The sequence below is a fragment of the Bidens hawaiensis genome, unplaced genomic scaffold (genome assembly GCF_021521415.1).
Source record: "Bidens hawaiensis isolate Kalapana, Puna unplaced genomic scaffold, B.hawaiensis_p1.1 tig00077689_1, whole genome shotgun sequence".
NCBI lineage: Eukaryota > Viridiplantae > Streptophyta > Magnoliopsida > Asterales > Asteraceae > Bidens > Bidens hawaiensis.
Genome location: NW_027503369.1, coordinates 17,157 through 29,112, shown reverse-complemented (window position 1 = coordinate 29,112; position 11,956 = coordinate 17,157). Strand labels below are relative to the sequence as shown.

The 11,956-nt window shown below is 33.6% G+C and overlaps 2 protein-coding genes across 3 annotated transcripts; one reads left to right on the top strand and one right to left on the bottom strand.

Moving 5' to 3' along the window:
* Positions 1-350: 350 nt before the first annotated feature.
* LOC143606855 (glycosyl hydrolase 5 family protein-like) lies at positions 351-4,715 on the bottom strand. Of its 2 annotated transcripts, none has more exons than XM_077082484.1 (4): positions 4,131-4,715; positions 2,383-2,630; positions 1,746-2,266; positions 351-850 (listed from the first exon to the last, which is right to left on the bottom strand). In XM_077082484.1, the coding sequence occupies exons 1-4, from the start codon at positions 4,575-4,577 to the stop codon at positions 369-371; spliced, it is 1,698 nt and encodes a 565-aa protein (XP_076938599.1). In that variant the 5' UTR covers positions 4,578-4,715; the 3' UTR covers positions 351-368. The 2 variants fall into 2 exon arrangements, with proteins under 2 accessions (XP_076938599.1, XP_076938600.1); XM_077082485.1 differs by having other exon boundaries at positions 351-847.
* A 1,085-nt stretch (positions 4,716-5,800) lies between these two features.
* Positions 5,801-11,895, top strand: LOC143606854 (mRNA export factor GLE1-like). Its single transcript, XM_077082483.1, has 16 exons — positions 5,801-5,888; positions 7,596-7,667; positions 7,781-7,948; positions 8,045-8,191; positions 8,269-8,389; positions 8,483-8,631; positions 8,750-8,918; positions 9,010-9,202; positions 9,330-9,439; positions 9,928-9,998; positions 10,139-10,217; positions 10,310-10,390; positions 10,495-10,578; positions 10,676-10,807; positions 10,904-11,026; positions 11,458-11,895. Coding segments are annotated over exons 2-16 (1,956 nt in total). The 5' UTR covers positions 5,801-5,888; positions 7,596-7,665; the 3' UTR covers positions 11,785-11,895.
* The last annotated feature ends 61 nt before the right edge of the window (positions 11,896-11,956 follow it).

The window sequence follows — 11,956 nt, the reverse complement described above, 5'->3', positions numbered from 1 at the left end:
GTAAAGGTTGGTGCGGTTTTGGCTAAAATTGAACCAAAAACTAACTTTTTGGTTTTTCAAAATTGTTCGGTTTTGGTTTTTGGGTTTTATACTTTTATTGATTAATATTGTTAGCTAATGTTTTAATTTTGTTTTCATATTTAAAATTAAAAATAAATGTCTTATACTCAATAAAATTTTGTCTAAAAAGAACATTTAGTCATCGAGGTTCGGTTTTTTGGTTTATTGTTGGGAATGTGAATCCTTTATAGGTTGCATGCACTCAAAAAACTTGTGTTACAATTATACATTCTATACTGATCATGAAACATATGTACACAAGATAAGCCAACGCGTGATACACCAGTTAGTGTGAAATCAGATATCCATCAAGTGGTTGAGACCGAGCCATCCGATGTTGAATATTGTGAGATATCGTCGAAAGGTGGTGCAATACTAAAACTCGTGCTATTGATGACTTTAAACCATTGGGACGACGGATCACAAGAGTAGTCATCACTTAAGCATTTACAATAATTAGTAACAATGGTATTGTTGGAGTCTATGTCAAGGCAAACAATAGTGCCATTCTTGGTTATTGATGAAAGGTGCATTTTAGAGGCTGAAATGGCCTCCCATTTAGACGATAAGTCATCGTCACACATAATAACTTGCAACAGCGTATTCACCTCGTACGCTTCAAGACAATAATTTGTATCCTTCACTCTTATAAACTTATCGGGTGTGTAGTCGAGTCTCACTGCATTGGAGCATGGGCCTAAACTCGTGGAATTGCTTTGCATACATAGCCCGGTAGATGGATGAAACAAGATTTTATGTTCACCGTCGTTACTTGATAAACCTGGTGCTGCTGTTCATAAACGACATGTGTGTTCAGTGAAACAATATCTTTCTAAAGACTAGGGTTAGGGATGAAAACGAGCCGAGCTGAGCCCGAGCTCGACTAGGCTCGAGCTTGGCTTGGGCACTATTTATTAGTTAGTTTTAATTATTTTTGTATATATTACTTCAATTATAATTTTATGTATAGAATAATGTAAATTATTTAGTTATTTTTATTTGTTTCTTCATAATAACTAATTTGTAATTATTAAATTTATATTATAAAAAAATTATATAAAAGACAAACTCGTTTTAGGCTCGCGAGCCGGCTTAAACTCGATAAGTGAAGCTCGAGCTCGTATTTTAAATGAGCTTACTTTTAGGCCCGGGTTCGATTAAGCTCGGCTCGATCGAGCTTTTTCATAAGCCGATTTCGAGTAGCTTGCGAGCGACTCGGCTCATTTGCACCCCCTAACTCATCATCATCATCATCATCATCATCGTACTCAGTATATCCCACCAATAGCAAAGCTATGGTAGGGTCTGAGGAGGGTAAGATGTAGGCAGCCTTACCTCTACCCCATAGGGATAGAGAGGCTGCTTCCGGTGAGACCCCCGGCTCGATAGTAGTTTTGCATCAAGCCTTGGACATAAGGCACATAGCACTCAATCATCGGGACACCGGCTGATCGGTGCATGTACCCTTATCTTTCAGCTATCAACGCCACTACATGATGCCTGATTAACCGTCCGTCACTTTTAACGTTATTTTCACGAGATTAGTAAAATAACGTTAAAATTAGTGCAATTTCACTTTTGCACCCCCTAACTAGGGTTGTTAAATGGGTTGTTTTCATGAGTTGACAGATCAAACCAACACGAACTTAAAACTAACATGAATTGATGAATATATTTTGTATTACCTTGAAAAGGAGATTGAAGAGGTGAAATCTTTTCAAGAAAATTTGAATTTCTAGGCTCATGCCAATTCCAATTTAAAACACCATAAGACTCCTCCATACCACCCACACCTTCTCTATAATAATAACTCCCAACAATAGTCCACAAAGCCCAATCAAGGTCATGTTCAGCAGCCCAACCCAATAAGCAATTCAAATATCTATTGTCATTGTCATTTGTACCACTTTGGTCCACACCCCACTCACTCATAAACAAAGGGTAACCTTGGTCCAACAAAAACAATGCATTAGTCTCCATCCTATCGATAACCCGACCACACTCTTCATTCACGTTACTCGTTATCCAGTCGTTTCCATCCGAGAAGCCATACCAGTGAATCTCGAAAACTAACTTTTTACTGAAAGATAAAGTTACTGGATTCTTTTGAAGAAAAGACAAATCTAGGTCATAGTTCAATCCTGATACAATGACCAGAACATCAGGGTTCACTGCGTGAACCCTCTCCGCACCTTTTTGCATGTACCTGATTCATGCGACAATAGAAGCATCCGACCACTTGAATCTTCATTATGAAACCATAAAACATTGGGAAATAATATGAAATAATATCGTAAACATGTTTTAAACAGATACACGTACTTGTACCAAGTTTGAATATTCTGTCTACGCCCACGAAGTTCGTTTCTCAAGCTCATACCTATGACATTGTCATAACCTTTGAACATAGACGCAACACGACTGAGTCCCTCCATCCAAACTTCAGGGTCAAAGTACACGTCACCAAAAAATCCGTTACCGTCATTGTCATTACAACACCATCCGGGCTTGCTTATATGATTGTCTAGTATTATCATCACATTGTTGTCATTAAGGTTTGAAACTACTTCCTGTTTTAACACATATATTGACAATTTTATTTTAATAGTTATTTTAATAATGGATTGATTAATTAACTTATTTAAATTTAGAAGTTTAATATGAAACACTACCTACCCAACTTCATATTTATTAATCATAATCTTTAAATTATTACACACCCATTGCATTAGCCATATAATATTCTTAATTATTATATACTAAAGCACTTTGAACAACATCATTTCATACGAGTCTTTTTTTTGAATGTTTTTACTTTTGAAAAATAATACCATATGAAAGTTAAAGCTTTTCTAGCAAGTTATGATTTTTAAAATTTATATTTATATTTTAATTATGTAACATAACTGATTAAAAAACTAGTCATGCTGATATTATTCCAGAGACGACGCAACCTTTCCGAAGCATGGAAAAAAAAATTCTCGAATAAGAATAATGACACATGTTTTGTATATAATTTTGTAAAAGACCCACAAACGCGTTTAATAAATTCAAAGTGAGTTTTAACTAAAAAAGCTCATACCGTTTGCTCTCTTTGTCAAATCATGAAAACTAAATGAACCTAATTACCTAAAAATTAAATTCTTCTCAATAATTGATCTAAAGCTTCATCTTGTTTTTTCCTTGCAGTTGAGACATGTGTGTTATTCTCATATTCTTGTCTTCCACTCCATTAATTTAATAAATAAATAAATATTTAGTCATTTTCAAAAACTTATCACTCTTTGACAAGTTCTAGTCTATGATGTACATAACACACTTTCTGTGATTGATTATTAAATTTATTGTGAAATTTGATTTTGATGATAGTGTCCACTAATAAAAAAAGTTATATATACAAGGAAAAATGGCTAAGATATTCATTTTAAAGGTTAAAGTCAAGAAAATATACGTTTCATCATCTTATTTTCAAATTGTTTATTTCTAAATCTCGTCGAAGTGATGACTTTTAATTATATTCGACGTGATTTTTAACCAACTAGATTCTCTCATTTGTCTAAAAAATCTCGTCAGAAACCAAAAAACTTTCATCTGAACGGCAAACAAAATCTCGTCGGAAGTCAAAAAAAATCTTTACGGACGCCTAAAAAATCCCCTCGACTCCAACGATTTAAAAAAAAATTAATAACTATCGACCCCACAGTATTATTACGCATGACAAAATCTTGTTGCTTGAAAATATCATCAGATAACGATTAAAAAGTATACTAGTTAACGAGAGGTAGTCATTCTAAAGTTATAAGAATAACCAATCCAACGAATATCTTATTACTTTGATCGGTCAAATGAACATTTTGATCATTTTCTTTATATACTTTCATTTGGTTATTAATTATTACTTATATCGTGAAAATTGATTTTGAACACCAAAACAGTGTCCACTAAAATAAAAACAAAATTTATATAAATAAATCCGATTAATATTTAATGTATTTAATAATCATATATATTATTATATCTTATAAGTCATACATTGGTTAACAACTTAACATTAACAAGTAACCTTTTACCTGAAAAACATTGACTAGAGAAAGGTCAACGAGTGCCGGATTATTAACTTGAACTCCAGCAATGGAACCGGACAACCCGAGCTTCATCAACGATTGTCTAAACGTCATCGAACCCAACTCATCGTCCGTAAATAAGAACAACGGGTACGTAAGTCTAACACAATTAAATCCCATGTCCAATATCATCTTAGATATCACATCCAAAGGTTGTTTGCTTAGTCCCTCGGGCGTTGCGGTCTCAAGGTGACTAACCCAATTTATGCATGATAGTTTCACCCTCTCTCCGTTTTTTCGGTCGTCAACGATCCATCGTGAGGTGGTGGAGAGTGATGGTGAGGGTTCAGGTGTCGGGTTTTGGTGGCGGTGGTGGTGGATGATGGTGGTGTGGAGGATTAGGAGGATGGGGAGGAGGAGGAATAGGAGATATGATTTAAATGTGTTGTCCATGGGTTTGTGATGGTGTGTGTTATTGTCTAAGGTTTATAATGTTGTTTATATATGTATATAAGTGTATAAACAATCATAATTTCACATTTGTGTATTGTTTAATTGTTGGTTGATGCTTCTTTTGTCACATATGTTAACAATATAGTGATTGGATAGTGAAAGATAACATAAAGATTGTCATATAGTAAATTAGGGAAAAAGATCCGATACAACAATGTCTTAATGTATAATACGTACGCGAATTCATTTATTTATGAAATCGATTCATTAATTGACATCCAAATATCTCGGAATCGTCAATACATATCCAATTAATCTTTGGTTCACCGAAAAAAAATAGTTTTGGATGGTTAATCGATCAATTTTTCATTTTTTTTCACGAAAACCGTTTTTGAGCGTTTTCTGAGCGTTTTAGGTTTTTGCCTTTGAACGTCTCACGTACCTATCGTATGTTAAGGCATTAGCATACAGTAACTGCACCCTATTAGATTATATGATACTAATTTGTTGCAAGGATAAAAGAAACTCCGAATAATACATGTCAGGTTCGTGTTTCATGAGTACGAGTAAATTCGGGTTAATAGTTTCCCGCGTCAGTTTCGATTAGAGGTGCACAAAAAACCCGGATGCGGACCCGTAATAAAAATCCGGAACCGGACCCGTAAAAAAACTCGGTACCAAAATGTTTTATACATGGGTTTTTACTACCCGAATTTGTACCCGACCTTACCAGTAGGGTACGGATAGGACATGTATTTTAGTATCAAAACCCGTACCCGGAACCAACCCGATTTGTACATGGTAATACTCGAAAACCCGAACCAGTTCCATACCATACCCTACCCGGACCGTGTTTTTCCAAAACCCGAAAAATACTTGAAAAATACCTCAAAAAATTGCATCCTATTAAACAACTCAATCTACCAGAAAATCTTGAAAAAGAACCCGAAAATAAGGTTTTTGGAAATTAAAATACCTAGTTTTAGAATACCCGGTTTTATATCCGACTCGAACCCAGTGCATAAAGTATGATTTTTAAAGACAATATCCGGTCATACCTAAACCTGGTTTCATATTTAAAATCGAGTATCAGAAAAACCCGATTTGTTAACCGGGTTGTCAAGACGGTTACGGGCTTTACAAAATAGCCCAATAATGATATGTTTAGTTTCTCTCTTCTTCTTTTTTCCATTTCCATTTCCATTAACAAATCAAATCAAACCCTGCGTGCACCTGAAGCACTTGTGTCTCTTTTTTAATCTCTCAATTGACGTCAAATTAACAACCAATTCAATCTCATATATTCTTCTGGTAATTATTCATTAATTACGTAATTTTTTAAACCTATTTATGCTTCTGTAACCACTTAGGGCTTAGTTTAGTTTATGCGGTTAATTTCTGTAAATGTGATAGATATTAACATATTATTAGGTTTTTAGTGAATCTATGGTTGTTAATTAGTTTTTATTGTTAATTTGTTATTATTATGTAGTTGATTATGAATGTAGTGTAGGTTTGATGTTGTGTTGTAATTGAGGCATGCCGAGTACTCGCAACTTCTCGGTTGACCTGGCAGCGCCTATCAGGCCTGTAAACGAACCGAACGATGTTCGTTTATTTAACTTTGAATGAACACGATTACACGAACACTTAATTATTCATTTATGTAATTTTTTGAAACCTATTTATGCTTCTGAAACCCTAATTTAGGGTTAATTTTGTAATATTGGCGGTGAATGTGATAGATATTAATATATTATTAGGTTTTTAGTGAATCCAGGGTGGTTAATTAGTTTTATTATTGTTATTATGTAGTTGATTATTATGAATGAATGTAGTAGGTTTGATGTTGTGTTGTAATTGAGGTGTGGTTGCGAATATAGCGTATAGGCGCCGAGTACTCGAAACTTCCTGGTTTACCTGGTAGCGTGTAGCGACTTCTGTAACCATGAATTTAGATGTAGAAAATGAGAAGTTGCTTGAAACCCTAAGTGCTAGAACAATGTATTATGTGAGTAATGTAGTTAAACGCACACGAGCTGCTAATTTTCTTCTCCTCTTTTCAACTGTAATTTGTATATGTCTGTCATACTGTTTTTAACAAAGCGAAATATTTGAATCGTATTCAATATTCATTGATGCGTTGACAAACATAAAGTTCATTTCATTATGATTATTGATTCTTATTTACCCTCTTTTGTAGCATTTAATTTTTTATTTATTTTTTACTTTAGTCAACTAAATGCATATGGGTATGATATTGGCAGTTTGGCACAAGCCTTTTAGGGATTATGAGACTTATGACTACTGTAAATAACCAGTGTACCAATACCGTGTTCGAAACTGACAGAAGCACACAACTAGTTCCATAGCCCGTCTGTTGGTCTCTGTTAAATCGTTATACTTTACATACACAATTTAATCGCTATCATGGCAATCTTTCTAGTGGCAAATAGTTTTATTTGCGATAGGTGTAAGTTGACAGGTGATCAGTATTGAACTTATAATTTTTTTTTTTAATTTTAACTAGAAAATTTGTTCTGTTGTGGTTTTTGTACGTGATGGTTGTAGTGTTGTACATTGTGATGGTGTACACTTGCGTATTGTTTTATCCAAAATGTTGTTTATGTATGCATTTGCATTACAAATTTATATGATTTAGATGTGTACAATTATAAAATTTGTTGAAACTCAAAAACAGAAGAGATATAGGAATACACTGCTAATAATCTGCTGTGCTGATGGTTTCTTAACTTCATTTTCCTACAAAACTCCAAGTTATTTCTAAATCAATGACATGACACTGTTTTTTAACATCATATATCCATCGTCTTGTTAAATCAGTATTAAAAGGTAGAATTCAATTCGCCAGTTTTGATTGTCCATCTTTTCAGTTATCTTTTGTGTGCATGATCTCACCTTGATGCTTATATTCAAATGCATATAACAATTGGTCTAATGTGGATATGTTGGTTGTGTGTTGTGACTCAAATACTCACTTCTACTCTTTTTGTGCAGACATGAAGCTTTTTATACAACAAAGCTGAAGCAACCACTTTGATACATTGGTTCCTGACTCATTAGAAATATGTATATCTGTTGTTATTTTTATCCAGTCTTCTTATATCATCTGAGCATTGGTATCAAATGCTTAATTTACTGTAATAAAGGGTTATTAACTTTATTGATGTTTTTATAATCAGGGGTATTGTACAATTCAATCTTCGATGTCCCCAATGTGTTAACGGGATTATAGCCGATCCACAAATTGATTGGAGTTTTGATGACCTCATATCAGAGCTTAATACCATAGATAAAAAACTTCAAGCATCTTCGCTGCCCTCTTTACATTACACCAAAACACACTCAAGGTACCATTTATATCATTAAAAAATCTTCAACAGACCTTATGTTTTTTATGAAACGTTTTTTTAAACAATCGTCCACTAAGGAGGTTTTTCTTGCAGTGATGTTCCAGTTGCTAATAAAAACAGAAAGGCCTTTGTGATGCATGTATCAGATGATGAACTTGATGATGATGATGCTTATGAGGTGAATAATAGCAGAAGTGTGACGACGGGTAATCGTTTTGGTTGTGAGGATATCTGTTTAAGGTTGTTATTCATTATTTCAGTTTCTTATAATGTATAATGACTTCATTGTTAATTCTGACATGTAAATATTTATATAGTGACAGTGAAGATTCTGATAACGAGTCAACGAGTAGGGCCCAATGGTCTTTGATGGAAAAAGGTGGAGTTATTGAAGGTGCATTAATCGAGCTAAGTCATGAACACCAGCTTAGTGTTGCGGTCTGTCTATTGATTTATTTACTGCTTACTCACCTTAACTGTTAGTTATATATTCAATATTAAACTTGTTCTTTAAATACATCTGATAAACAGGAAGAAATAAGAGCCCAGATATCTGCATTTGGAGCTGATCTTTCAAACGAAAAAGCCAAATTTACCAATGCACTTTCCCGAGCTGAAAAAAACAAGGAGGCGCGACGTGAGTTAGACAGGAAACGCAATTTGCAGTATCAACGCCAAATGTAAGAGCTTAACTATATTGCATTTAAAAAGTTGTGCTGCGTTTTTTTCCCCTAATTTTAAGGTTGTTAGTCTGTTGATCTTTAATTATTATTAATTTCTTTTTTATCATTTGTGTAGTGCAGAAGAACTTGATAATCATCTGACTGAGGTTCAAAGGCACCATGAATACAAATCCCAGATAGAAGAAAAAAAGATAAGAGATGATGCTGCAATTGAAGAGGCCAAAAGAAAGCAAAAGGCATTACAGGAAGAGAAAATCCGTCAAGAAAAATTAAAAGCAGAAGAGGTTTGTAAAAGATACGCATTTCATATATTATATCTAAACTTATTCTGTTATATTATTGCTAAGAAGCTGTTTAATTTGATATTCTGTGCAGGCCAAACTTCAAGCTGAAAAGAAGAAAGAGGAAGAAGCTAAAGCCAAAGCATTGGAAGCTGAAAGAGTTGCAAAAGAAGCAGCTGACGTGGCGCTTGCTCAAAGTCAAAAAAAGGCTGCTGATGCTTTGACCGCTTCAAAAGGAGTGGTTTCTAAGGAATCTGGTTCTAGCAGACTCAATAAAGCACCCGATGGTAAAGCTATAATTATTACCCAGTATTGTTAAAAGTTAAAACTTTAACGTATCTTGGGCAACATGTTTTTGTTCTTTTACAATATTTTATTTATTTTTTACTTTACAAGTGGTTGATTTTATTGCAGGTAATGTACTCAAGGTTGCTGAGAGTGCTTTAAAAATGGAAGAAAGTAGGCTGCAAAAATACAATGAAGTGGTTGGAAAAGGTTTTGCAACGGATATGGATTCTAATCAAGTAAGTCATGAATCACAGCTAAATTCCAAACTTATTTGTTTGCTCATAATTCTGTTTATTCTGTTCTACGGTCTATAAGCTGCACACCTTATATGATCTCCTATGTATGCACCAAAGCGCAAAAAAAAAGAGAAGTTAATTTAATTGAAACGGTAATTAAGTGAATAAGGTTATAATAACTTGTTTATAATTTCATTGATAAGTTAAATTATTTGAAACAATAGTTTAGGAAACAAAAGTCTATAATAATTTTGATAATTTTATTGCTAAGTTAATTTGATTGACAATTTATGTGTAAATGTGTTCTATTTAGTGTAAAAAGTACTGATATAATAATTTGGTGCATACATTTGATTTTATATGTATTTGGTGTAAGCACATTTTAAAAACATGCTCTTGGATCCATACGTTAATATCAGCTAATGTGTTATAAGTTGATTTATTTAACTCTCTTCCATAAAATTGATCATAAGATACCTTTTCTGCAGGATTATCACAAGCAGGGCATGCAAATGGCTAGACGTATTAAAACCATAACCGGTACAAAAGAGAGTGTAAGGTGTGTGCCGATTTCTTTTATCATAATAAATCAAGAAATATTTTAAGCTCATATTAAGTGTTTGGGTTAGCTTAGTTTTGCAGCTTATGGGCTTATTTGTCCTTTTACAATTTGATTTAACTTTTATTTATGTTGGCCAGGTCAAAAGCAGATGAATTGGTGAAACTTATGAATTCAACCCTTCCACAATCCATCAATCTCGGGATCTTTGCAGATAAGGTAATTCACTCATCTATTCAGAAACATACATTTCAACTAATTTCATCTATGTCAATAAAAAGGCTTAAACTTTGCCCGTTTTAATGTAACAGATAGTCTATTTTTGCACAAACGCTACCAGCAATGCTACCTTATATGCTTATGGACATGTCATTGTTATGGTGACTTCACAGGTGAGAAACCTTCATACTTTTTTTTCTTTTTAAAAAAGTTATTATAACGATGAGACATTTTATGAAATTAACTTACTTGCCTTCGTTTTTCATCATGAATATAGATTCCACAAGCCATGGATATTCTTCTTGCCAAACTAAACAAAGTTTGCATCTTCTCAGTTCCAAAGTATCTAACTTACTCGGAGGTACTTTTCTTTATACCGTTTATTATGTGAAAAATGTGTCGATTTGGTTCGGTAAAACAGAAAATTTATCAAATGAATAATATATATATTTCTCCAGGCGGCATTTGAGTCAAAAGATGCATACTTGCGAGCTATTGGTTACCAAGAAGAAAATGGAAAGCTTGAAAGTACTGATGATTATGTAGCGAGATTAACGCAACGTATGAAACTATACGGGGCTCTAATTCAGGTTTTTTTAATTTTATTTTATAAAATTTGATCAATTTTGTTACACACAGAAACTCTCTTATATCCGCTGCTTATATGAATTTACTTTTTTTATTAGACTGAAGTTAACGGTATCCAAAATCCGCATGGAATCGAAGAAGGTTGGAAATGGCTTGCTAGGTTTTTAAATTCTCTACCCGCGAATTTATACACTTTGGTAGCACTTGAGGCTTTCCTTGAGGTAATTTATATAAAATGCTTTATAAATAATAATCGTTAATTATAGGGTCGAGACTCGAGATACTGTACAATAAAGCCTTAACGTACGATAGGTACGCGAGACGCTCAAAGGCAAAAAAACAAAGGCAAAAATACTAAAACGCTCAACCAAACCCCTAAAACGCTCAGCCAAAAACTGAAACGCTCAAAAACCGGTTAAAAACGGTTTTCGTGAAAAAAAGTAAAAAATTGATCGATTAACGATCCAAAACTGTTTATTTCGGTGAACCAATGATTAATTGGATATATATTGACGATTTCGAGATCTTGTGATGTGATTTTATGGATCGATTTCATGAAATATAAGGTACGTTAAGCAATTATTATATTGCATCTTTTCTCTCTCTCTCTCTCTATATATATATATAATATTTATATAAAACGATATCTCAGGTGGCAGGATTTGCTTTATATAGAAGATACAAAAACCAGTTCAAGAAGCTATTAAACATAATATCGCGTGACTTTCTCAAAGCATTGAAGGAAAAAGAAGACCCGAAAGTGACAAAAGCCGTGATGAGTTTAGAGAGTTACATTCAGTCAAACAATTTCCAAAAGGAACCTGAAGGATGGCGGCTTCGGGATAGTTTGTTATCAAGCGATTTCAACCCGAACGAGTCTGATAATCAACAGCAATATCATAACTCGTCACAAGGGTACGGCGGGTACCAACAACAGTATAATTATAATTCATCGAATAGGTTTACTTACCGTAGATGACAAGTAGATTGTTAGTCGTCGGATTTGAAGTTGAACACCCAATTTTGCTTTGTTATATGTTTGTGCTATGATGTTCTAAGTGTATTGTTTGTTATGATGGTATTTATGTTTTTTTTTCTTTTTTAGTAAAAGAGCGTTATAATTAATTAATTACCGTCCTTATCTATCACCA

What these genes read in the sequence shown, in the direction of transcription:
- LOC143606854 (XM_077082483.1), top strand. An exon ending in AACACCAGCTTAGTGTTGCG is followed by an intron (nt 8,390 to 8,482) that starts GTCTGTCTATTG and finishes TCTGATAAACAG; the next exon opens with GAAGAAATAAGAGCCCAGAT. An exon ending in ACTCAATAAAGCACCCGATG is followed by an intron (nt 9,203 to 9,329) that starts GTAAAGCTATAA and finishes ATTTTATTGCAG; the next exon opens with GTAATGTACTCAAGGTTGCT.
- LOC143606855 (XM_077082484.1), bottom strand. Translation starts at nt 4,577, where the DNA reads ATGGACAACACATTTAAATCATATCTCCTATTCCTCCTCCTCCCCATC. An exon ending in CTCTAGTCAATGTTTTTCAG is followed by an intron (nt 2,631 to 4,130) that starts GTAAAAGGTTAC and finishes GTGTTAAAACAG; the next exon opens with GAAGTAGTTTCAAACCTTAA. An exon ending in AATATTCAAACTTGGTACAA is followed by an intron (nt 2,267 to 2,382) that starts GTACGTGTATCT and finishes CGCATGAATCAG; the next exon opens with GTACATGCAAAAAGGTGCGG.